This window comes from Carcharhinus amblyrhynchos, chromosome 12 (genome assembly GCF_965287045.1).
Source record: "Carcharhinus amblyrhynchos chromosome 12, sCarAmb.v2.hapA, whole genome shotgun sequence".
NCBI lineage: Eukaryota > Metazoa > Chordata > Chondrichthyes > Carcharhiniformes > Carcharhinidae > Carcharhinus > Carcharhinus amblyrhynchos.
Genome location: NC_137335.1, coordinates 34,244,723 through 34,272,689, shown reverse-complemented (window position 1 = coordinate 34,272,689; position 27,967 = coordinate 34,244,723). Strand labels below are relative to the sequence as shown.

The 27,967-nt window shown below is 41.1% G+C and overlaps 1 protein-coding gene across 3 annotated transcripts in view; it reads right to left on the bottom strand.

Moving 5' to 3' along the window:
- The window catches only part of LOC145350903 (ribosomal protein S6 kinase alpha-2), a 332,432-nt gene that overhangs the window by 108,074 nt on the left and 196,391 nt on the right, over positions 1 to 27,967 (bottom strand). For all 3 annotated transcript variants that reach the window (XM_080200348.1, XM_080200346.1, XM_080200347.1), the window contains exons 4-6: positions 5,004 to 5,084; positions 2,294 to 2,373; positions 1,528 to 1,634 (exon numbers count right to left, since the gene is read on the bottom strand). In XM_080200348.1, coding sequence (XP_080056474.1) covers positions 1,528 to 1,634; positions 2,294 to 2,373; positions 5,004 to 5,084 — 268 coding nt within the window. The remainder of the gene's footprint in view (positions 1 to 1,527; positions 1,635 to 2,293; positions 2,374 to 5,003; positions 5,085 to 27,967) is intronic.

Here is a 27,967-nt window from a genome sequence, read left to right as displayed (position 1 = left end):
AATTGGAAGGAATGTCTAAAATAAAAGCAATATACTGTGGATGCTGGAATCTGAAACAAAAACAGTATATGACGGAAAATCTCAGCAGATTTGACATCATCTGTGTGGAGAGAATAGAGCCAATGTTTCGAGTCTAGATGACCCTTTGCCAGAGTCATCCAGACTCAAAACGTTGACTCGACTTGCTCCCCACAGGCACTGTCAGACCTGCTGAGATTTTCTAGCATCGCCTCTGTGGGAGAGAAATGTCTGTTGGCTGCATCTCATAGTAGAAATGCAGCAACATCTATTTGATATGTAATGCTGTTTGCAGCATTAAAAGAGTTGTATTTAGCCACATGACTGTGGGAGCCAGCGCACAGATGTCACCTTCCCTTGGTTCAAACTAGGCCAGTGCCAATACAAAACAAACTACAACTTGTTCAACATCATTTATAGAAGACATTTAACAGACAATCCAGCTTCAAACATTATCAAGTACAAATCAGGTTATTATGTGTTACACATTTAGATTTAATATCTCGTGCTTCAGAAATGTATCAGAGTCTTTGGAGTAAATTTTAAATGGACAAATAATGATGGGAAAGGATCTTGGAAATTCTGGTATGGAATCCTGGCACATGAAGTTCTAGACCTGATGGTAGGATTTGTTTGTCTCATCGTTAAATATTTTCCACTATTTTCTTATAATACATTGTTATTTTTATTTGTCAGTCAAACAATGCGTTTTAAAAATTGCAAACACAAATAAAAATTGAAAATATGGAACTATGGGAGGTCCGATAACATGAAAACTAGACTTCAGATTAGATCAAGGATCTGCATCTGAAATATTTATTAAGCTTTTTCCTTTGCAGAACCGTACTGCACATTCCACTGTCGACTATTTACAACACTACTACAGTGACAACACTTCAGAGCTTCATTCTTATGATATTCTGAAGTCATGAAAATTGATTGATAAATACATGTTTTTCTTTCTCGTTTTAGAAATGTTATTGTACTGCCACACTCTTCTATCAAATTTGCACCAGTCCAATGCCCACTGCCCCCACAGGGCGTGACGCTGACAAACAAACTACATACAAACTACAATGATGCCTTTGCAGTGATTGAGATACCAGTGATGACAATGCTGTCAACAACACTCTAGAATGAATAGGGTGATATCAAGTTAGGAACACAGGAACATAAGAACATAAGGGCATGAGTAGGCCATTCAGCCTATTAAGCCTGCTAATCCATTGCTAATCCATTGCTAATCATCGATTTCAATGTCTTTTCTTCATACTACCCTCATATCCTTTTGTTGTTTATTGCATTTATATAATGTTGCATGCTGTCAAATTTATCGGCCTGCCATGAAAACTGGAAAATCCAGTTCCTTATGTTTACAACAACACAGAAGACAGACAAATACCACCTTGCCAGCCATGTTAAATGAAGTCATGAGTGGAAGGAATTGGAATATTTTGCACACATCACAAAAGCCATTTTTCCTTTGAGAGAGAAAGAAACATGTCTTACTTTTCCGGTTTTAAGTCCCTATAAATGATCCCAAGGCCATGAAGGTGGTCTAAAGCCAAGGCCAGCTCAGCTAAATAGAATTTGACATCTTCTTCTGTAAACATCACCTACAGGAGGAAAACCATGCAATTAATGTTTAACTAGCTATCTGGCATAACGATATTATTCTTCTCAAACCATCAAATCTATTATAAACCCGAATTCAGTACAGAAGGTTGAAAATGTCAAAGAGAAACAGAGTACAGTTCTTCGGATGAATTATTTTATTTCAATTAATCCTGGGAGCTGTTCACAATTATTTAAAAGTATCCATAATCATGTAACGTCTCCAAAACTGATTTCCTTTGCATTTTGATATTGTAAAGAGGAATAATACTATACTATTGAGACTAAAATTGCACAGGCAGTGACTTCAGCAGTTCCACAGGGATTTATTGATGGGTTTATAAAGTGCACACAGAAAGCCATTCATTTCATAAAGTTCATACTACTTCCTCTTGGAGCAACTCAGTCAGTTCCAAGCATCCACTTGATTCCTTGGCTCTGCAAGCTAGTTTGAATCCTAAATTCCATTGCAATGCTTATGATAAAATGGAACTTTCAGATAAGTTGTAAAACCAGGAACACACCTAACTGTTTTGCTGGTTCTAGTGAATATAAAAAAATCTCAGAGCATCATCAGAACAGGAATAGGGAGTTCTCTCATATCTTTATTAACATGTCCCTCTTTCTTGTAATGATGGTGAATAATATGTTGCTAACATACCTCTTTGGATAGTCTTGTAAAAAGATCACCTCCTCTTAGAAAATCTAAAATCAGATACAATTTTCCTTCCGTTTGGAATGCTGCAGGGGAGACAGAAAGGAATGACGATGTCTTTTCTGATTTGATTATCTGATTCATAAACATTTTTAAACATAGAAACAACATGAAGCGAAAGTGATTTTAAGCGAGCAAGTAAATCCAGGGAGAAATTGAGAAAGCAGGGCAAAATAAAATTGGGGAAGTGACCAAATACGGGGTACATATAACCAAAGAAATAGGAATGTTTTATTGGCTGGAAATAGAAATGAGGAAAACTCCAACAAAGGTTGGAAAATATCTCTGCACATCCAGGAGACGGTAAAAAAAATGCTAATGCTAATCAGTAAGCATTTCAATGAGCTAGAAATTGGTTGTTTGAGAAAAAAGCAAGCGAACAATAAAGTAAGCATGTAGGCTCCACAAGATGGTAAAACACAAAGAGAAAATGTTCACTATTTACAGCAGACCCATCTACATTCTGAACTGAGAGGTCACCATTCAGGATTGCTTCATAGTTCAGGCTGTTGAACAGAAATGATTATTCTGGGTCCAATTTTTGCAATGTGCCAGGAAATTCAGGGGAATTAGAAGATAGACATTAAGCTGCAAATCTCCAGAATTTACTGGTCAGGCTACATTAATTCACTGTCTGCTTCGCACAAGAGCATCCATGTTATTTTCAGGAACTTGCTGGATTTACAGATTAGTTGTCCGTTAAATTTACCACTGAAAGATAAAACAAGCATTTAACAGCGTAAATCTTAATTAACCACATGATAATTGTTATTGCAAAGCCAAACAACCTCCCTGGCCCAAAAAGGGTTTAAATCAGTTTAAATTGTTCAAATTCATTGTTACATGTTCGGGTTTTTTAAAAAAGTTCCTTTCTGCATTTTCTTTCTGTGAATCTAATATTTCTATCTTTCACTTTATTTCACTTTCCACGGCCAATTTCACCCCCGCCTCCAATTTGACGATTTCTTTGTTTCTTTTTCTTCTTCATCCATAAATCTGATTGGCTCAGAGATGGTCTCATTCGGCTTTTTTAGAAGTTGATTTGAAGGGATGTGGGCATCGTTGGTTGGGCCAGCATTTCTAAGTTGTCCCTAATTGCCCTCCATTTCACAGGTCACAGGCCACACTCACATTTCTGTGGATCTGGAGTCACGTATGGGCCAGACCAAGTAAGGGTAGCGAATTTCCTTCCCTAAAGGACAGATGAGTTTTTACAACAACCGATAATGGTTTCATGTCATTATTAGACTTTTAACTCCAGACTTCCATTCAATTCAAATTTCACCATCTGCTGTGATGGGATTTGAACCCAGGTCCCCAAATCTTGCTCCGGGTCTCTGGATTATCAGTCCAGTGACAATACCTCTATGCCACTGTCTCCCCCATAGGATTCCAGAAGCCCTATTTCTCTCTGGGTTGAGCTCCAGTCTACTGACTCTGACATTAATCATGCAAGTTTTAAACAGTGAACAGGTCCGCCAATTGCTAATGAAGCCAAGATGTGAAAGTAGACTGGGCTTCACATTCAACTCTCTGCATAGGATAGCTGGCATCCTGCCTGCTCTAAACATATGCTAAGTGGGGACTTTGATCTTATTAATATCATTATACAGAGAAAGGAACAATGGGATTTTGGTTGTGTCGATTACCAGATTCAATTCATGGTTATGTGATCCATCACGTATTAAGTTAATGAATGGGAAATTGAGCTGACTGAAAATTAGTCCCCAATTTCTAATACACAGAGCAGTCAAGCAATGCTGACAGCTGAGATCATTTCCGTTTAAAAATTTTATCTAGATCTTTAAATATTGGGTTAATAAGTGAAAGATATAATTCAACGTAAATTGGTGTAAAGTAATTTGAATTCGATTCCAACAGAGGGAGTCTGTTAAATATAGCGGTGATGCAATCAGCTGGTGAGGGTAGAGGTTAAATAGAAACATTAATGAAACAAAACCCCTCATTCCGGTGAATATCTACAGTTGGAAATAAATAACATTTTAGCTGAGATCTGGGCATGCATCAACTGCAGCCATTTACAATATTACTCGGACCCTATTCAAAGTAACAGGAAGGTAATGTGCTTTTTCGTAACCTTGTCACTTAAAATGGTAAGTTAGCAAGTAAAGATCATTCAAGATGCAGGGAATTTCAATTAAGAAAAATGCTGAGGGAAGCTGATCATCTTTTTCTGAGAAAGCTCAAAATTGAACAAACTGAGCTTCAAGATGGTTCTCAAGGGCAATTAGGGATGGGCAATAAATGCTGACACCCACATCCCCCAAATAAATTTGAAATGTTATGATTTGTTTTGGATCCAAATATCCAAAGGATATAAAAGGAATGGGTGGGATTCTCCGATTTCATCCATGCCCACCCCACTGCAAGTGAGAATGGAGAACTTGACATTCCAGCCAAAGCTCCTTTCACTTTCAGCAGCACCAGAGAATCCCAGCCACAAACGAGGACGGAGATTTTTGGCAAATATATTAGGGTTTAAAATCCGATTAAAACAACTCCCCTTCTTCTCTCTTTGTTTACACGACTTAACCATATAAAATCCTTTTTTATTTATCTTGATCATGTGGTGATATTGATGGTAATGATGCTAATCATTCTAATGACTAATTTGAACATAAAGCACAAAACTTACCATAGTGCAATTTTACTATGAAAGGATGATTGACTTCAGCCAAAATGTCCCGCTCCATTTTTGACCTAACTCGATCGCGCACTGGGGAGATAATGAAGTAACAAATTAACATTTGTTTTAACTTTATAATCTGCTGTGTTGTACATCACGACGAATTCTGGTTGAACTCGTCAAATGTCTTATCAGCAAAGCCAATAAAATGAGAGTTAGGTCTTATTTCTCAGGAAGGTGACACAGTAATGTTTCAGATAAGATAAAATCAGAAGGAATTGTTGGCAGCCAGCCAAATGGACACAACGCACAAACTACAGGTGAACTTGTACTCAGCCCAATAGCTTTTAAGTATCTTACTTTTTTTTGATGCCACAGTAATTTGGGACAATGGGGTTTTTAACGTATTCTAGTCACATCCATAGGTGTAACATTGGAATGAATAGCTTCTATCATTTCAGTGAGAGTCGTCTTCAGTGCATCTCATATCCTGGAGGGCAGCACTCAGTTTGATTGTCAGTTTCTTCCTGACAGAAAGCCACGTAAGGTAACAGGTCAGGTTTTTTACTTCTTGTCTAAATGTAAAAAGGCAGTTTTCTTAAACTTTGGATGCAATCTTACTGGCCATTCATGCCACTGCTCTCACTGCAGTGAAGTCGGAGAATTTGGCACCCAGCCAAATCTCTGTTCACAGCAGCGGGATGGGAAAATCCTGCTGGTGTGAACAGCCGTAACATTCCGGGGTTGACTGAAAACAGTCATAAAGGGAAATATTACTTCTTGTCAGGTTCGAAGCTGTCATCAGCAAATATCGACTTTTAAAATCGGAGCTTAGAAAGTAGCAGTGGCTTAGTTTGTATAATAGGATTAAATGTTGCTGAACATTGTATTACCTTTTTGCATATAACATGAATAACAATAAACAGCTTATTGGTTTACAGTTGGTTGTATCTCGTTATTATGTTTATCAGTCTGTCTTTTGGAATGTAAATGGGAACAAATTTGATGTTACAATATTGTGTTTTGATACAACAAAGGATATCAGGTTTGAACCCATGACATGCTATAATTTAACAATAAAGGGCAGTAAAGGTAGAAATTTAACCACGAGTGGAGGTGGGGAGGGCAGGGGAGATCTGCTAATGAGAGAGACCGCATATAAAGGAATTCAAACACAACGGTACACACGCCAAACTTATAAATCTCACATAACCTACAAAAAAAGCTGACACCACAGAAATAGTTCACAGCATAAATCTAGAGCACTGGAAGGCAAAGGGTTAGACAGAAAGTGCAATGTGACAAAATGTTAGCGTCATCTAAAGCCAAGTCATGTTCAATACGTATTCGATTTTATTGTAGTACACATCGTTAGTGAGCAGGATTCCCTGTTCCCCACCACAACATGTTTCTCAGTGGCCCACCATTGGGAGGATCTTTTGGTCCTGCCACTTTCAATGGGATTTCCCACTCAATCCACCCCATACTGTCAGGAAACCCACGGCAAGGGTGCACTATTGGCAGAACTTAAAAATCCCAGTGGCATGAACAACCGGACGAGCTTGCCTAGTAGTAGGGAAATAAAAGCATGAGATTTATTTTCTGTAGGTGCACGCTGTATCACTTTCCAATATATGACCTGTTATACAGGTACATACATACAAACATACCGATTAGGAGCAGGAGAAGGCCACTCAGCTCTTCAGCCTGCTCTGCCATTCAATAACATTGTGGCTAATCTGATTCAACCCCACATCTCTGTCTACTCCCAAAGGAGTGATTACAAGAACTGTTAGATGAACTCAGTTAATGAATTCATACCAGAGAACAAATCTCTTATGCAATAATACTGAAGAAAATATGCCAAGAAATTTGATAATGTGTCCATTTCTCAATAAACCCAAAATAACCCAATATGTGCATTCAGAGCCAGACAGCATTACCCACTATACCAATATAGGCATCAAAAGAGGAGTCTAGGCTCCTCCCCTGAAACAGGCTCTAGCACCTTTTCTCATATAAAGAAGGGGCCTCATATTTGAGGCCATTCTGTTAAAGTGGTGTGTGCTGAGCGCCTTTGGTCCTGTGCTGACTTACCAGGTCACTAAAAAGTCTGACAACACCAGGTTTTAGGCTTTATATGCTCTGTTTGAGGCCAGAACTCTCCATTCACCTGACGAAGGGGCTAACCCCGAAAGCTTGTGAGTCTATTATCAAATAAATCGGTTGGACTAAAACCTGGTGTTGTCAGACTTTTTACTGTGTTTACGCCAGTCCAATGCCGACATACCCATATCGTGATTACCAGGTCAGGCCAGGGCTCCTAAATGGTATTTCTGCAGATTGCCATCAAAAATTGAACTGTTAAAAAAGTACTTACCTGAATATGGAGGCAGATAATGCAGGAGTGGTCCTCTTTGTTTGACATTAAAACCATCTTAGCCACGGCAAGTTACCACTCACTGTCCTTCCCCCACAAATCCTCATGTTCCTTACCTGCATGGTTGCTTCCTATCTTCCTTCCTCTCCCTGTCACTACTTCAATCCCTCTTGTAGTTAACCCCTAACTTCCAGTTACATTGTCCCTCCTGATTACTTCTTTCAGTCCAAGATCTACTTGCAGGAGACAACTGGCAGTGCAACAGACCAAAATTCAAATTGGCTTTGCTGCTGAGCTGTCTGGTGTGATGTTAATGTACCTTTACGAAAGGTTTATTTTTTAAACATGATTTCTGCAGTTCACTGCTTCAGTGATGTCATTGTTGCCGGATTGACTGGAAATGTCTTTTTATTGATATGTAAGTGGCTTAAATGCAGATGTTTGTATTTACTCTGGGACTGGTTTTAAGATCTTGCATTGTTAGGAGAATGGTGATGTGCTTTTGGACAGTTTCTTTCATTGCCTGCTTGGAGCTGCAGGTTTGAGCTTTTTTAGTTTCTAGAAGGGACAGCAAGCTAAAAAGAAGAGTTTTCCCTCTCTCCCTGTTTTTCTTTCTTTTGAAGTACTCTTTTTTCCCTGAAGAGTGAAAATCTGCTGTTGTTGGAGGCTGGACCAGGATCTCTCTAGTGTTTTGGGAAGTTGTCTTGACTTCAAATTGTTCAGAGTGAATCCAGAGAACTGCAGACTTCAACCAAAGGACCTAATTTCCATTATCATGTGAGCAGTAGATTTTGCTGTATTGAACTTGTTTAAAGGTTTTTTGTCTATGGCAAGGGTTTTGGTTTGATTGGAATATATTAGATATCTTTTTTAAGGGTTATACATTTTCGTGGTTGTTTTGTTTCTTGTTTGTCATTGACAAAAGTTCTTGCTAATTTTCTTACCATACATGTTAACTGTATTCTTAAATAAACTTGGTTTGATAAAAGCTCCCTAGTGGGTCTTTTGAATCACACCAGATGTGGAACATCTCATGCTTATCCAAGCCAAATTCTAGATGGATTTTGGCAGACTTCATAAAAACATTTTGGAGTTTCTAACCTGAACCATAATACTGTGGACATCTCGCCTGTGCCTGAAGCTAGCCAACTTCAGGTGAATGAGGCCTAATAACACCGACAAACACATTCCAGAATTCAAATCTTTCTCTGCATTCAGTATTCTTAAGCCCATACTTTCAAATAGGAGGGCACACAGGCAAGCCCCAGAATATTCTTCTTGAGGGAAGTAAAACATTTTTAGAAGCTGCACTGTAACATGTTTTTGTTTCTTTGGAGAGAAGCACTAAATAAATACACTAATGATCGGAGTTGCAGAAATCAATAGCTGATCTAAAATGCTTTTGTCAAATTTGTGCACTACATATACAATGACCAGAAGAAGTTCAGTGCCACCGGAGTAACGTAGTCCTTGCGTGGCCACGAGTTCTGAAGGCCACATGATTGGCAAGGGCCCAATGGATCACTTGGGCAGGAAGCTGAGTCAATCAGGATGGCACTGACCACGGGTTGGGGAGGGAATGGCATTTGGAGCCCAAGAGTCCAGAACAGCATTCGCATTTGTAGTCTATCTTACATTAATGTTCTTGTGGATATTATATTCTACACTTAATAGGATTGAAGGTTATAGGTAAGCCTAGTAGGTAGAGATAGGATCGGTGCAACTTGTGGGCCGAAGGGCCTGTTTGTGCTGTAGTTTTTCTATGATTCTATAATTACTCTGTTGGCAATAAAGCCTGTACAGTTAAAGTTACATCAAGTCACACTCAATTTATTACACCATTTTCTAAGCAATCTGGCTCTGAGAAATTCTAACACTTTTCAGATTATCTGATTTACTGATGCTGACAACCAAAAATGCAAGTGAGAAAAGCTGATTCTTCAAACAAAACTTTCACAAACCTTATGAGGGTTGAATATGACTGTCAGCTGAAAAAAGTTGCCAGCCAACAAGTACATTGCGCACTCTCCTGATCCATTCTTCCAGAATTGCCTTTAATCTTGAGGATTTGTTCCCCATCAGTACCATTTCTTTAGCTAGATTTCAGCAGTTCCTGCATTAACTACTCACTCTCTACCAGCCATTGTTTCTCTCATGTAACGAGCATTAATGGCTGTTGGATTGGCCCTTGCTCACCTTATATTCACATGATTTCTTCCCAGTAATTGATCCATAATTTTATTCATTCATTCCCTCCATATGTGCAACTCCAATCCTTTCCAGTTGCTTCATTAATTTAATCAGCCATGTTGAACAGTTAGTTTAGGAAGTAAACTCTTCAGTTTAGTAAGGGTCATATGAATGGTGCAGCTTTTAATTATCTCAGTGTGATCAGAGTGAAAGGAGGCTTTGAGCTTGTCTCTCCTACACCATGTACTGAGTAACATATTGATTTGCTTCATTGGATGTGTGAAGACCAAATCTGAAACTATTTACAGAGAGACACAGTAGCATAGTGGTTAGCACTGCTGCTTCACAGCTCCAGGGACCTGGGTTCGATTCCTGGCTTGGGTCACTGTCTGTGTCAAGTTTGCACATTCTCCCATGGTGCGTGGGTTTCTCCGGGTGTTCTAGTTTTCTCCCACAATCCAAAGATGTGTGGGTTAGTTTGGCCATGCTAAAATTGCCCTTTGTGTCCTGAGATGCGTAGGTTAGAGGAATTAGTGGGTAAATATGTAGGGATATGGAGGTAGGGCCTGGGTGGGATTGTGGTCAATGCCGACCTGATGGGCTGAATGGCCTCTTTCTGTACTGTAGGGTTTCTATGATTCTTTCTATGAGAGAGAAATTCCTTAACAAAAAAAAACAAAATTGCCAATACTGGAAACCTGAAACGAAAACAGAAAATGCTGGAAATTCTTTGTCTCACAGCCCCTGAGAAGAGAGGAACAGAACTTATGGGTGGGATTTTCTGGCCTCGTGCACCCCCAAGATCATAAATTCCCATCCAAGGTCAACAGATCTTTAAATGGTCTGACAAATTTTCTGTTTCGTGTTGGGCAGGATGGGAAATTTCTGTTACCTAGCATCAAAATACCTTAACCCCTGATTCTGTTTTCTTATGTTGGTCGCTCACAGTAGTGAATGCATCCTTTTACAATTGATATTGTCAGCTCCAGCTATCCTGAAGCAATGGGATTCAGGAGAAAGTGACATTGGGGAAAGAGCTGTTGTAGTTCATTGGCTCCTCTAGAGACTGGGCGGCAATCCTCCTGCTCTAATTGGATGGAAGTCTCTGTGGTTGTAATAATTCTTTGGTCAGTTATCAGACCCTCAAGGAAGCTTGACTCCACAACACAGAGCAAGCCCCAATTCAGGGTAAATTGGTATTAGTTTCTATAGCAGAAGGGCTGGCTGTCTGGTGTTGATAATGAGATTGTGACAATGGGAGTAGAAGAATGGTGGGGCGGTTGGTGGTTTGGTGGACATTTATGAATACATGGATCCAGGTCATGGTGAACAACCCTGGGAATACTACTCAGAAAATTCCTTCCATCTTTTCCCTAACTCCTGAACTTATTCTTTAGCTCACTATGTTATTGGTTCCCAAGTGAACTATGGTTTCTGATCACACTGATCTTCACATTTTCTTCTCTATTGTTATTGAAACAGCTTGTGATTTTGCAAGTAACTTTCCATCTCTCTTAAATCTTCCCACAAGCTTTGTGCAGGGTTGCCCATGAAGAGGGACCATTGCTAACCTGATAGATTATGAACAAAGGCAGTGATTAATTGGTACACATTGTATAGGGGAGAATTTCAAATTCAATCCTCAATCTGTGCTCAGTTTGCTAATCTCAGCAAGTTAACAATAAAGCATTGAAATTAGTCTCAGTTCCTCAGGGTGAGCTGCAAATGAATCTGAGGAGTACGCTCCTGTTAGCTGGCCAATTACCTCTGCTGAAATGTGCATTGGTTGATTTCTCTCTAAATTATTTCATCAACTTTACTAAAATGGCAAAAAGGAGCAGCATCGAGCAACGTAAAAAGCTGTCTAAACTTCCAACTGAGATATGGCAACTTCTTCAAGAAGGTTAAAGGACACTATTCACAATTCCCGATTCCCTATTTTACCAAATTTTGAATTGTTAAATAAATAATTTAACTTCTTACCACTAAATTAAAGAAAAAGACTGGTTCTACATAATGCAGTGACTCTCCACTCCTGCTAGCTGAAGGTGCAATTACCGCTGGCCTGTTGAATTCAGCATGAGGCCAGAACGGGATTCTTGCTGGGCATCAAAACCATGGCGAGTCTCCCTGCCCACCGTGCCAGCCCCAATCAGATTCCTGCCCAGAGCATGTGGGAACCTCATTACTATGCATCCTCACTAATGCGAATTCTATTAACAGGCTGACAGCCCAATTCTCTGGCCTCCTGGGACATGCCCCCTCTGTCCACAGTGGGAAGTCCAGCTGGTAACACACAGTACAGATCATGATAAGCATGGACATGCCACCTTGGACTTTGAGGGGGAGAAAGGAGGTAAGTTATGTGCCCATGAGGGGTTCTGCCACTGCCAGGCTGCAGACGGAGGGTCCACAGGGACATGGGGGGTTGGATGAGCTCGGGCTGGTGGGCAACAGGTTGACGTTGGGACTCTCCCAGGATGGGACTCTTGCAACTAGACCTTCTCTTCTTGCCCTGGGAAAACGTAGATTATTTGTGGCAAAAGTAGGGAGGTCTTGCTGCAGCTGTATAGGGCATTGGTGAGGCCGCAGCTGGAGTACTGTGTGCAGTTTTGGGCGCCGCACCTGCGCAAGGATATTTTGGCCTTGGAGGGAGTGCAGAGGAGGTTTACTAGGCTGATACCGGAGTTGAGGGGGTTGAGCTATGAGGAGAGGCTGAATAAACTAGGCTTGTACTCGTTAGAGTTTAGAAGAATGAGGGGAGATCTCATTGAGACGTATAAGATGATGAATGGGATGGATAGGATAGAGGTGGAAAGACTCTTCCCGCTCAAAAAAGACAGTAGGACTAGGGGGCACAGCCTCAAGATAAAGGGGGGGCGGTTCAGAACGGAGTTGAGGAGGAACTTCTTCACTCAAAGGGTGGTGAATCTCTGGAATTCTCTGCCCGTTGAAGTGGTGGAGGCTGCCTCGCTAAATATTTTTAAGAAGCGGGTTGATGGGTTTTTGATAAGAGAGGGGATTAAGGGTTATGGGGAGAGGGCGGGAAAGTGGAACTGAGCCACGACAGATCAGCCATGATCTTATTGAATGGCGGGGCAGGCTCGAAGGGCCAGATGGCCTACTCCTGCTCCTATTTCTTATGTTCTTATGTTCTTATGTTCTTAAAATGATCTCAGGCAGCTTTTGTTAAAATTCTTCATTCTTGACTGTGAAACTTTTGAAAATGTGAGGTTTCTTTAGTATTCATGCCCCTGGAAATTTAGTAACCATTAAAATCACAGCAGCTCTCCATTCTACAGAAAGGATTCTCTTTGCTCCCTCTCAGAAGCCCGGGTGTGCTTGTGGGAGTGGGGACTCCCCCATGTCCACTGGAGGGAGGGGGTACTGGGGGAGTTTATTTCCAGTGGAGATTAGGGACCCTTCAAAGATGGCACTGAGTCTTTGTGAAGCCGGCATTGCCAGCTCTATCGGGCTTCATCACACTGGAACGACAGGAGATTCTTGGTGCATGAGTGCCCGAAAATCTGGAGAGAAAACTCAGCTGTGCAGCTGGAGAACTACACTCCGCTCTCTCACCGGAATCGGCACTCTGACAGATTAGGGAAAGATTCCACCCGTGGATTCTGCCCTCTCAAGGACATCCTTTATTTCCAATGCTGCAACATCTTCCCTAATCAGTGCTGCTATTCCGTCTCCCTATTCCATCTCTCTATTTTCCTTCCCTTCATGTTCTGAATACTTTGTATCCTTGAATATTAAGCACCCGGTCTTCACCATTTTTAAGCCACATTTCCAGTATTGCCAGCAGATTATATTCTCACATGGTTATCTGCACTTGTAGTTAACCAACTTAATTCACTCCACTTTGTTTGTTTGCAATGTAAACCTATCTTTGCAACCCTTGTGGTCCTCCTTAGTCTATTCTCTCTGTGATGTCCTGGAATCAGAGAGACAACATATAATGCAGGACGCATGATGATGGCCAAAGAAATGTTTCCTACCAATATGGAATCACTTCTAACATCTGTATTTTTACACTTTGTTGTTCCCTTCTATATAATCTCTTGTCAATTGGTGCCATTTTCAAGTCTACCTCTCTATAAGGTGTTGTCAATCCAATGGCGATGAGTATGAGAGTAGCATACATCTGGAATATCCTGAACTTTCTGCCTCTTCCTTCTCATCCAGGCAGCAAACCATCTACTACCCAGTGCTTTTACTCCATGGAGGCTGACCAACTCCTGGAATGCACAATCCAGGAACCCCTAATGCTTCCTGATACTCCACGGTGACTCAATAGGTGCAATGAGTGTACCCAGTTAAACAAAATAAGTGACAGCCATTTGTGGGCTCATTCCCCAGTGCAATGCCTTTACCAATCAGGCTCAAGCTGCCTGGTTTAAATTTCAAAGCTTGACAATTAACTGTTACCATCAACTGGTGCATTCTCCACAGCAATGCCTCTACCAATCAGCATCCACTTACGAATGAGTCTGCATCTCTTCTCATACAGTAAAAATTGCTGTTTCCTCTTATTGTTGCAAAGAGTCTTGATGAGTGCAAGACAGAAACTTCATCGTGTCTCTTTTTTTCAGCAATACTCAAGTTCTATACACCAAATGACTATTAATATAATCTTTGTTGCAATGTAAAAAATCAATTTTCACACATCATGGTCACATTAAAGCACTGTGATAATGACCAGACAATAGGGTAAATTTCCTGTTCTGCTCCCCATGGGAATCGTAGTGGGCGAGGGGCTGACCTGAGAAAAGTCTGTTGACCTTGGGCAGGCTTTTCTGGTTTCGGGGTGAGCGCAGCCAGAAAATCCTGTCTAATATGTTTTTATTAAGTGATATTGGGAAGGACTCTCGTTTTTCTGTAAAATAATGTCATGGGGTCTTTTATGACCAGATGAGAGGGCAGACTTTATAAATCTACATTTACAAAGTGGACTCAGAAATTCAGGGCAGAGTAATTAAATGAACAGACGGACAATTGAACCAGAGCAGATGCTGGGAATTGCAAAATAAATTGGGCAAAACAAGCAAAGTGTGTGGAACAATCCAGGTGGAAGTTAATACAGAGAACAGTGAAATTCTTCACGAAAGGATACATAAATACTCTCTCACTGCTGCACAGATTGCTAAGGATGAAGTTAAGAGAGATCTTGGGATTTTCAATGCTCAGTATATCCAATTGTTGTTCATTTGTGGTTAACCAGACAAATTGAGAGCGAAACCATGTGATCAGAACAATAGAGTATATGTTGAAGGGGATAATGTCTAAATTTCATAGTGCTCTGTGCAGAAGATCTATTGTGTATTATGCCCAGTCCTGATAACTGAATTTTAGGCTAATATTCAAGTCCTGTAGGCAGTTCAGGAAGGAAGCGTGAAGGTCATCTCTATTCTCAAAAGTCCGAGGTATGAGGAAGTACGAGGGAAATTTGATTTTTTAATCTTAGTGGGACTAAACGGCTCTTTCCCAAGACAGGAAACAAGATGGGTAGAATGGCCTTCTGCATTCATACTGGTTTTATGATCTTGTATGTTGCACAATTCTTTTAAACAACTCTATTGTCTTCATGACTCATCCAAAATCTAATTTAAAAGGTCATTCAGCTCTTTTTAAATAATCAATACAGTTATAACTTTTTTTTAACAACAATGAAATTGTGTACTAAATGGATCACAATCAGAAAGCATTCTGAGTCCAAAAAACACATAATAGCTCTCGTATGAACCACTCCCCGATGCACTTTTACATGAATTTGATCATTGCATACTTCAGTGTTTAGAAATGTCATAAAATACTTTGAAACAAGATATTGGATCTGCTGCATGCAGACATAAGCAAGCACAATACACAAATAACAAATATTGTGAGGGTAGTTTTAGAACTGAGTGCACACCGGAGAGTTTGGTAAATGGGGGAGTCATAGGAAGATGCTCGTTTCCTTTGGCTTTTTTCTATCTTTCTCAGCCTGGAAAAATTGGTTCCTACTCTACTGCAGGAAAAGGAGCTAGCTTTTTGGTCAGTATCTGGTAAGTGGCTAAGGCCTATTCTAGTCATAAGATTTTAAATAATATAGAAACTGGTGGCAAAGTTATAAAATATATAAGAAAGGAAAAGTACAATTACGTAATTAATTAAAGCACATTAAGAATAGCAGGCAGGTGTCATGGGTGCAGCATGTGGGAGCTCTCGGATAACATTCTGATCCAAGGCAATCCAGGGTTTCTGCAGTAAACTCCGACTCAGAGTCATTGAGCTGGAGGCTGACTTGCAGACACTGTGACACATCATGGAGGGGGAAAGTTACTTGGATGCTTTGTACCAAGATGAAGTTACATCCTTCGATTTTGATTTGATTTGATTTGATTTATTATTGTCACAAGTATTAACATATAGTGAAAAGTATTGTTTGTTGCACACTATACAGACAAAACAAACCATTCATAGACAAGGAAACAAGAGAGTGCAGAATGTCATGTTACAGTCATAGCTAGGCTGTAGAGAAAAATCAACTGAATGCAAAGTGGGTCCATTCAAAATTCTGACAGCAACAGGGAAGAAGCTGTTCTTGAGTTGGTTGGTACATGACCTCAGACTTTTGTATCTTTTTATCCTGACCGTGACAGGAAGGGCAGGGAATACAAAGCCAGGAGTAAATCAGTAGATAAGGCTAAAGATTACAAAAACAATAAAAGAACAAAACTAAAGGCTCCATATCTGAACGCACGTAGCATTCAAAATTAGACAGATGAATTGAGAGTGCAAACAGGAATAAATATTTTGTATGATTTGGCAGCCATTACAGAGGCACAGCTGCAGGATGACATAGATCGGGACCTGAATGTTGGGGGATACATGACATTTTGGAATGATACAAAGCTGGAGAAAGGTGGAGGTGTGCCTCTGTTAATTAATGATGGTATTAGCATACCCAAGAGGGAAGCCTAAGTTGAAGAAAGCAGGATATAGAAATGGTTTGGATAAAGCTGAGAAATGATAAAGACAAGAGGTCACTTGTTGGTGTGGTGTACAGATCCCCCAATGGTAACCATGTGGTAGGTTGGAGAATAAAAGAGGAAATACTGGGAGCTCATCAAAAAGCTGCAGTGATAATCATGAGGAATTTTAATCTGCATATCAATTGGGAAAATCAGACGGGGTATGGTAGTCTACCAAGTTTTCAGGTAATCAGGTGTAATCAACATGATTTTGTGAAAGGAAAATCACTATTGATTTATTCGAGTTCTTTGAAGAACTAACGTGCTGTGGATAAAGGGGAGCCTACAGATGTAAGAAGGCACTTGATAAGGTGCCTCAGCAAAGATCAATGCTGAAAATAAAAGCTCATGGCATGGAGGTAATATATTGATATGGAGAGAAGATTGGCTATCTAACAAGACATGGAAGGGGTCATAACTTGGCCTTTTTATGGTTGGCAAGATATAATGAGTGATGTGCCACAGGGATCAGTGTTGGGGCTGCAGCTGTATAGGGCATTGGTGAGGCCGCAGCTGGAGTACTGTGTGCAGTTTTGGGCGCCGCACCTGCGCAAGGATATTTTGGCCCTGGAGGGAGTGCAGAGGAGGTTTACTAGGCTGATGCCGGAGTTGAGGGGATTGAGCTATGAGGAGAGGCTGAATAAACTAGGCTTGTACTCGTTAGAGTTTAGAAGAATGAGGGGAGATCTCATTGAGACGTATAAGATGATGAATGGGATGGATAGGATAGAGGTGGAGAGACTCTTCCCGCTCAAAAAGACAGTAGGACTAGGGGGCACAGCCTCAAGATAAAGGGGAGGCGGTTTAGAACGGAGTTGAGGAGGAACTTCTTCACTCAAAGGGTGGTGAATCTCTGGAATTCTCTGCCCGTTGAAGTGGTGGAGGCTGCCTTGCTAAATATTTTTAAGAAGCGGGTTGATGGGTTTTTGATAAGAGAGGGGATTAAGGGTTATGGGGAGAGGGCGGGAAAGTGGAACTGAGCCACAACAGATCAGCCATGATCTTATTGAATGGCGGGGCAGGCTCGAAGGGCTAGATGGCCTACTCCTGCTCCTATTTCTTATGTTCTTATGTTCTTATGTTCAACATTTTACAATTTATATAAGTAACTCGGATGAAGGAAATGAAGGTACGGATGTTAAATTTGCTGATGACACAAAGTTGGAAAGTAAATTGTTAGGAGAATATCAGGATGCTACAAAGGGCCATCGATAGGGTAAGTGATTTGGCAAATGGAGAAAAATGTGGGATATTGTGAAATTATTCAGTTTGGCAGGAAGAATAAAAATATTTATTGTGTAAATGGTGAGGTATTGCGGAGCTTGAAGATGCAGAGGGTTCTGGGTCCTAATGCATGAATTGCAAAAAGCCAGTATGCAGGTATAGCAAGTAATGAGGGAAACTAATAGAATGTTATCATTTATTATGAGGGGAATTAATTACAAAAATAGAGAGATTATTTTTCAGTTGTACAGGACATTGGCAAGACCACATCTGAAATACTGTGTACAGTACTTGGCTCCTTACTGAAGGAGAAACGTAAATGTGTTAGAAACAGTTCAGAGATGGTTTATTAAGTACCAGAATTGGGCAGGTTATTTTATGAGAAAGGGTTGGATAGGTTGAGCTTCTATTGGCTGGAGAGTAAGAAGTGAATTGACAGTAACATATAAAATCTTAAGGGGGTTTGACAGTTCGATATAGAGAGGTTGTTTCCACTTGTTGGCGAATTCAGTACTGGGGGCCATTGTTTAAAAATAAGGGGTTGCCCATTTAGGTCAGAGATGATGTGAATTTTGTTTTCCCTTAGAGGGTTGAGAGACTTTGGAACTCTCTTCCTGGGAGCCTGAGTATTTTTAAGGCAGAGGTAGATAGATTCTAAGGGGTGAAAAATTATCAGGGATCAGCTGAAATGTGGAGCTGAGGCCACACTCAGATCAGCCATGTTCTTACTGAATGCTGGAAGAGGTTCAAAGGGCCAAGTGGCCTATCTCTATTTTGTGTGTTCACATATATTCACATATGCACATAGAGAAACAATTTTATTATCTGCACCCCTGTACTTGGGGCCTGATCCAATTCACTGTTATGTTTTCTCTATCTCATTTCTAAAACATACTGCATGGCAGAGACATCCTAACAGGGAAGTAAACACTTCTGTTAGACTGATCTGTGTACACACATTAACAAGCTCTCTAATAATTGGTCACATCCTGTACTCTATATTCATTTCTGCTTGGCAAGATATTCAAATACTAAAGTGGCATTTCATCCAGTAGCTATAGCACAGGATCTGCTGTGTTGTGGTTTTTAAACTGACTGCTTGTCAATAAAATGGGTTAGAATTCTGACTAGCTGATGTGAATATAGCTTACAGGTAACTTTTCGGTTCTTTCCTCCTGTAGTCAGCAAGTGGGGCACTGCAAAGAAATGACAAGGAATTTGCCAAAATAACATACTTAAGCATTGTAACTATTTTGCCACAAGATATGGTTGATGTTGAGCCTGTAGAGGGCTTTTCACAGGGATGAAAGTGGGTGAAGACAGAAAGGTTTGAAAGTGTTTTTGTGACAGGGAATCGTGTACACATCATAATGCAAAACAGCAAAGTTACTGTAGCGTGTGTGACCTGAGAATGCTAGCATTTTTATTATCTGCAGTGAAATGCAAATTCTTCCAGGCCAAGTCAAATAGGTGGAAATATGAAACTTCCAGTGGACAGAAAGATTAGTTTCTTTGTCTTCTATTACTGCCAAGACAGTGGTCAATCACCATAGTGACCTCGGCACTTCAACATTCAATGTAATTTGTCCATATGATATAGGATGAAGTGCAGACTAACAACCGAACAGGATCTTGCTGGTACAGCTAACCCTCATTTACTGCTCCTAATACAAGCCAAAAAGAAATGACATACTAAACAAAAAGGATCTAAATAAAAGTCACTTTCCAATAATGAAAGATGTAATGATGAGGGTCATGTTCCTGAGCTGTAATCTTTACATTATGAAACTGTTGGCTGTCCTGAACCCAAAAATATTCTTATTAATTTCTAATAGCCTGTACTTAATAATCCACTAACCCTTAGGACCAGATCTTCCAGTGTCTTGTCAGAAGCTTAACATATGCTCTAGGTCTGGAACAGCAGAGGCTGCACTATAAGTGACTAGTACCCTGCAACAATAGCTTACAGCTGGAGGTGTTGTAAAACTTGATAGGAAACAGGCTGAGCTCATGGATGCCTTGTTTGAAAAAAAAAGAAGGCAGTGCTAAAAACTTTGTGGTGCATTGGGCTTATGCAAACCCTTTCCATCGTAAATACAGTGGGATTATTTGCCCCTGTGGGACCATATGATGACAACACCAAGCAATGGAGCTCACATACTTAAAGAGTCAATGTGACATTACGCTGGTCAGGGAAAGCATTTAATGGGGATGGAAGTTACGGGCAAAACCAGTTTTGATATTAAAATTAATTCAAACTCATGTAAATCAGGTTCATGCCCTTTCTGGGGCTGATGGGGGAGAGGATCTTAAACAAGATATCACCACCACAATTCTGGTTATGGCTCTCTCGCGAGAATTAGCAGCCATAGCAGGAATAGCGCCCACTGTGAATGGGCACACAGAATCACACCCACTCAAATCATTACCTGAACCATCTTCTGTGCAACAATCTATGTTAGATTGCAAAAGCAAGGAAGTCACGTTGGAGTTGTGTAGAACTTTGGTGAGGTGACAGCTGGAGTACTGTGTGCAGTTTTGGTCGCCACATTATAGGAAGGGCATGATTGCTCTGGAGGGTGTGCAGTGGAGATTCACCAGGATTCTGCCTGGGATGGAACATCTAAGTTATGAAGAGAGCTTGGGTTGTTTTCGTTGGAGCAGAAAAGGCTGAGGAGGTGTACAAGAACATGAGAGACATGGACAGAGTAGAAAAGGAGCAGCTATTCCTCATAGTTGAAGGGTCAGTCACAAGGGGACATAGGTTCAAGGTGAGGGGTAGAAGGTTTGGGGAATGTGAGGAAAAAGTTTTTTACCCAGAGGATGGTGATGGTCTGGAATGCGCTGCCTAGCAGAGTGGTAGAGGCGGTTGCCTCACATCCTTTAAAAAAATCTGGATGAGCACTTGGCACATCATAACATTCAGGGCTACTGGACAAATGCTGGCAGATGGGATTAGGTGGGAGTTCGGGTATTTCTAATATGTCAATGCAGACTGATGGGCTGAAGGACCTCTTCTGTGCTGTATGATTCCATAGCAGGGAAACCATGCTCCTACAACCCTCTGTATAAATGATTTTTTCCTCTCCCCTCTCTTTATTCTTGCACAATAATTTTGAAATTATGATCCCTTGAGACTGGTTTATCGACCAGAAGAAATAATCTTTTCTGACTCAAGTTATGAAAACCCTTCATTGTTTTAAAAACCTCTATTAATCTCCTCAGTTTTCTTTGTTTCAGCGGGAATAGTTTTGGCATCATACATAACAATAATTTCTCATCCCTGGCATTGTCCTGGCAAATCTAGATTCGGATCTCTGACCTGAATTTCTTTCAGACTAAAGAACAGTGAGGCAGATCTGTCTTAGGAATGTGTTAGTGCTTCATTCAGATCAGTAAATTACATTCTAACAGAATTTGGGTTACCACCATCCTTGTTCTGTCTGCAGTTATCTCTGTGCACATTTGTTTCTGCTTCTGAAATAGTGAACGTTGATAGTTTGAAGGAGTTACTGCGACAGTTGTGAGGGAGGGGTATTCTTCCCCATTAGAAACCACGGAGAACATGTGACAGTCATAAACCCGAGGAAGATTAAGCATGTGCATCCTTCCAGATCACTTAAACTGCTGGGTTGGCTGTGAAGCCTGATACTCTCAATAACTAACAATTGAATCACCATTTAAATATTTTGATCTCCGAAAAAATTTGGCCGAGAAAACAGATGTTAGTCATTGTAAGCATTCTCGTTCTTCTAAATTAACTGGAGATGCCTCAGCTTTTACTGAACTACTAACAGGAGTCCTGAAACTCCTCGTTACCTTTAGCACTCACCATGACACTGAGAAAACTTCTATTTAGCATTTCCCATAGCTTGTGTGCTGTTATTGTGAGACATGGGTCTTTCATTTTCATCCCTGAGGTAGGCAAGGGAGGTTGAGAAAATTCCTGGCTCTGTCTGCCTACCTTGGGAAAGAAGTGCCTGCAGAGGTGGGACCTTCACTGATGGGGAGTGGGTATGGGCTGGAGTCAGGCCAGCTGATGTGGGAGGAAGTATGGAGGTAGCCACAGAGGCTTTTCAAAAGGCCCATCTCGGTGCTGTGTGACTTGGTCTGAGTAAAAATCCAAACACAAAGACCTCCGTGGTAGTGAACTCCTTTCAGAGGTGAGGTTTGTGGGGGGGTCATGTGACCCAATCGGGCTGAAGCACATGAATCCTGGGTTGAGCACGGACATTCCCAATCAGTCTGAGAGTAGAGTTGAAGTAGTCAGTAGCATATTTCTTGTACTCTGTATACAGTTTATTTGTTACGGTAAATATTAATTTAGTTACTAAACTTGGTGGTCGCCAATCCTTTGAGATACCACCACCTCTATCCCTCATCCTCCCACCGCCAATTTAAAGTTTGTTTACTAGTGTCACAAGTAGGCTTACATTAATATTACAATGAAGTTACTGTAAAAATCCCTAGTTGTCACACTCCGATGCCTGTTCGAGAGAAGTGAGGGAGAATTTAGCATGACCAATGCACCTAACCAGCACATCTTTCAGCCTGAGGGAGGAAACCCATGTAGACACAGGTAGAATGTGCAGAATCTGCACAGATAGTGACCCAAGCTGGGACTCTAACCCGGATCCCTGATGTTGTGAGGCAGCAGTGCTAACCACTGTGCCACGCATTTTGAAAGGGTTACCGACTCAACCCAACACAATGCAAATCCTGGCCTCATGCTCTCTTGATCTTGATGGTAGTACAGTGAGCAGGAATTTCCTGAACTTACATCAGTGCTTCACTATGGGAAAGTTAGACCCACGTGAAACAAGTGCAGCTGCTCAAGGTTCTGATTCAGGTGGATTTGAGGAGTTTGAGAGCTTTGAAGAGTCTCCAGTCTTCTCTTGCTGAATTCTGTCCTCATATACATTGGAGATTATTTATTGGAGGTGGCGAGGATCTTGCCTGCCAGCTAGAAAGCCAGCATCGCCTCCTTCATGGAAGGCTTGCTGAGTCAAATGCCACTTAATCATTGGCATTGGGCAGAAGAGGGTTTTCCCCAGCATAAAGGATTGGGGGGCACTGGGGGGGTGGGGGGCAAGTCCCAACTGCCCAGAACCTATTCAGATGCAAGACACCCCTAATGGACTGGAGCCCTGGATCTCCAGTGGACATCTGCCAAAGTCATCATGGGCAATGGGCATCACCCTCAGCATCCTGCCACCAATTTAGCTGCTGACGTCAGGACTCATCAAGATAGTGGCAGGAAAATAAAACTGAAGAATTTATGAGAGCATCGATACATCATAGATATCTCTACAAAATTCATTTTGTCATTTGTAAACATTGCACAATATATTGTTTCACTTTCTTCACTTTATTCCTGTGTGCTTCTTTCAGCATCTTCTTTCCATATTATTCCAGTGGAGATACATCTACCCATACCCAATGTAAACGCAGTATTCGCTATCTCAGTGACAATCACTGAATTGCCTCGAACGACGCTACAGGTGAGCTGCTAATGTACATTTAAAACATTATCATCTGCCAGTCATGTCACATTGCAGTGTCACACACCAGATTGGGAACGCTGAGGTAGGTGTAAATAGATCTTTCAAAATAAAAGTCAGTCATTCACCTGGATCTTGAAATTCACAAAATCTTTAAAATTTATAAAATTTTTTCACTGAATAACTTTTAACTGCTTGATTTATGGTCATGCTTCCTGTATAGTAATTGATTTTTGTCACCTCAGCGTCACTTGACAACAGACTAATATATGGTGTATTGTTTGTGATGGCACCCCTGTTCTTACACAGCAAGATATCATTGACTTAATCTGTGGGATTTCACGGCTTTGCTCATCCCAAAATTGTAAAATCCCACCCGAGGTCAATGGACCTTCCCATTTTCTGCCCCTCGCTCGCTCCGATTCCCGTGACAGGCGGAATGGGAAAATTCCCCTCACTATGTCTCATGGCAGACCCACTTATATCAAAAATACATAGCTATGGTGAAATTTCACCTTAGATATTACAAATGCTCAACATATTCCCACAAAATTCCTTCTTCTGTTAGTTCAATATAGTGATCAATTACTGTTGTATATGTAGGTTGGGGTGCAAACAGGTGACCCTGGGGCTAGCTATACCCAGGGTGCAGCTTGGGGAGTCAGTCTAGGACCCACTGTGTAACTGTAAAGACTTAAAATAAACTGTTCCCTGTTTAAGTTCTACAGGATTACCTCATGGCCTCATAACAAGACCCAAACATAATAATTACTGCACTAAAATTGCAGAGAAAAGATTAATTTAAATATATAAATTTTGGTGCACTAACATTTTACAGCAGTGTTTCATCCTGAAAGAAGATGCTGCTTTTATCAGAAGGATTGCGCTGTAGTGCTACCTCATTCTGTCACTCCATGTGAAAACACTGTTGATAATCCTCAACACCACAGATTTCAAGAAAATCTCTAAAAATAACAAAAAAACTCACTTTCTCAACTTGGGAGTGGCACGGTAGCACAGCGCTTAGCACAGCTCCCTCACAGCACCAGATGCCCGAGTTTGATTCCCGGCTTGGGTCACAGTCTGTGTGGAATCTGCATTGTCTGTGCGCGTTTCCTCCTACAGTCTGAAAGATGTGCTGGTTAAGTGCATTGGCCATGCTAAATTCTCCCTCAGTGTACCTGAACAGGCGCTGGTGTGTGGCAACTAGAGGTTTTTCACAGTAACTTCATTGTAGAGTTAACGTAAGCCTACTTGTGACACCAATAAATAAACTTTTTAAAAGACTTAATCCAGTGATCGGAACTGGATCAAATCACCAAGGGTTTTGGATATAATGTTAAACAGATCTAACAGGACCTTTGCTGTGAAATTGAATACTTGAGTGTGGTGGGGGGAAAGGGGGCAGGGGGGGTGGTAAAATTATTTTTTTTACTGTGAAAACTGGAAACAGTGATGATGAGCTGATTATATTTAGATTAATTGCCCTGTATTCATGAATAGTCCAAAAAGCAACGAGTCATGACTGAATTATAATATTGATAAATTTCAATTGGTAAAACGCAACTTTGCAAAGGATTTTTTTTGTATAACAGAAATAACTGTTCAACTGGATCAAATAAATCCGTAAACCCGAGTACAAAGAACAAAGAACAATACAGCACAGGAAACAGGCCTTTCGGCCCTCCAGGCCTGCGCCGCTCACTGGTCCAACTAGACCATTCTTCTGTATCCCTCCATTCCCAGTCTGCTCATGCAACTATCCAGATAAGTCTTAAACAATCCCAGCGTGTCCGCCTCCACCACCCGGCTTGGCAGTGCATTCCAGGCCCCCACCACCCTATGTGTAAAATACGTCCCTCTGATATCTGAGTTAAACCTCGCCCCCCTCACCTTGAACCTGTGACCCCGTGTGTTTGTCACCTTCGACCTGGGAAAAAGCTTCCCACTGTTCACCCTACAGAGTACAGATGAAGGGTAGTTGGAGTCTATAGCATAAAACTTTCACTGGTGCTGGATAGCAGGTGACAGTGCACAGTGCACAGATGAGGTGGTAGAAATGTTTTCTTCATTAAAATTTAGCAGAGGAGGAACTCCTTCCTTGGAACCATCCATCCAGTAAGGGATATCAGCACCAATTCTATCATCTATCAGAACCATGCAATGCCTCAAAATGTTTAAAAACTTCAGCAGGTCTGCCATGTCTCATAATCATCGGATTGCTACGATGCAGAAGGCAGCTATTCAGCCCATTTTGTCTGCACCGACTCTCTCTCTGACAAATTACCTTACCAGGCCATTTCCCTCAACCGATTCTCAAACCTCACACATTTACCATGGCTAGCCTATACACCTTGGGGCATTAAGGGGCAATTTAGCATGGCCAATCCACATCTTTGGACTGTGGGACAAAAGTGGAGCACCCAGAGGAAATAGGTCTACCTGCAGCAACGAGATGTAAAAATCCAATTGCTAACATAGCTGAGCATTTTCCGTCATTCAAACTTTCTCTCTCAGGTACCAGTCAGCACACTGACTATTCCGGTAGGGAGATTTAGAGAGTGAACCAGATTGGATTGCACAGGGTGATAAGAGAGAATGGTGGGGCAGGAAGACTGGGGCTTCATATTTAAGCAGGAAAATAATGGTGAAAAGACATGTTGGCTGGAATTCTCCAGCTGTTCACATTGGCAAGATTCTCTGGTCCCACTGACAGCACACACCCGACTGCGGGTTTCTTGCCAGTGTGGGGTGATATTAATAGGAATTCCCATTGACAGTAGAGGGACCAGAGAATCCCGTTGCTAACAAACAAGGCGCCACTCCCACCGGCAGAAAACATGCAGCTGGGAGCCAGAGAATCTCACCTGTTATCTGTTGATTGAGCAGTACATACTTTAAAAAGGATGTTCACTAGATATTAATCTATGCTCAGACAGTAAGGATAGTCTCATAGAATGTGTGGCAGATGGGGAAATTGGAGATGTTGATAACATGCAGTTTCTGTTGATGATAAATGGATTTCTCAGCAGTGTATAGAGTGCATTGCTCCAGAGCAGCTTATGGCGATACAGAAGGTGGCATATCTGCTCAGTCTGCTGCCATAGATAGGTTTGGGTGAAGCAGCTTTCTTTTCCACCCTCAACAATCACTTCTCAGGACTTTGGGGATATGGTTAGGAACAGGAGTAGGCCATTCAGCCATCAAGCTGACTCTGCCATTCAATATGATCATAACTGATCAGACATTTCAATGTCCTTTACACAGACAATCCATAACTCTTTACGTTCTTGTTAATCAGAAATTTAACAAGTTCTGCTTTAAATATTATGTTTGAATTTCTGTTGATTGGTGGCCGTACAAAAAGACCCAGCAATTTATCCTCAAAGCCCCGCATATGAATAGCCCGCCCCAACCCAGAAGTTACTGCACTGGCCACTCACTAATTGGCCCCTTTAGGATACTGCACATGTCTAGTTCTGCAAAAAAAATTCAAGGTACGGTGCACTTAAATGAATAGCTCATATGTAATGAAAAATAATGACAGGATTTGTTGGTTCTCAGTACTAGTGACGTGATAGCAATGCAGCTGCCTTCTCTCAAGTCAGCAGTTTCTGTGTGCCCTTCAGCCAGCCCCTCAGATGCTGGCATGTCTGGCAACAAGGAGCTGGGGCCAGACTTTGTAACAACTCAAAATATGCTGGCTAGCACTATTTTCCCCTCAGGATGTAGCTATCATGAGATAAGGTACTGTCTCAAGAGGTTGATTTGGACTCAGGAATGTGGTCTGGTCAAGGGTGGATTAACAAAGGAAAACCAACCCAGATTTGTTAAAAGCGAATCATATTTCACTAACTTGATTTGAGTCTTTTTTTTAATGAGGTCACAGAGAGGGTTGATAAGGCTAATACAGTTTATGTGCCATACATGGAAGCATAGAAAATCGGAGCAGAAGTAGGCCATTCAGCCATTTGAGCTTGCTCTGCTATTCATTTTGATCATGACTGATCATCAAATTCAGGACATGTACTTCCAAAAGGCCTTTGGTAAAATGCCACGTAACAAGCTTGCCAGCAAAGTTAAAGCCCAGGAAGTAAAAGGGAACGTGCCAGCATGGTTACAAGGTTGACTCCGTGAGCAGAGATGATCATTTGTTTTTTCAGATTATAGGAAATGTATACAGTGGGATTCCATAAGCGTTGGTATAAGGACCACTGTTTTTTTAATATTCAAATTGAATGACTTGGAATTTTCCATACAGGGTTCAATTTAAACATTTACAGATGCCACAAAACTTGGATAGATTTCAGGAGGACATAGACAGGTTGATGGAATGAGTGAACAGGTGGCAGATGAAATTTCATGCCAAGAAGTACAAAAATGATACATTTTAGTCAAAAGGACAAGAAGAGGCAATACAAAATAAAGGGTACAATTCTACATAAACAAAGAAATCTGGGCTATACGTACACTAATTAATTGATTTATTATTGTCATATGTATTAGCATATAGTGAAAAGTATTGTTTCTTGCGCACTGTACAGAGAAAGCATGCCGTAGATAGAGAAGGAAAGGAGAGAGTGCAGAATGTAGTGTTACAGTCACAGCTAGGGTGTAGAGAAAGATCAACTTAATGCAAGGTAGGTTCATTCAAAAATC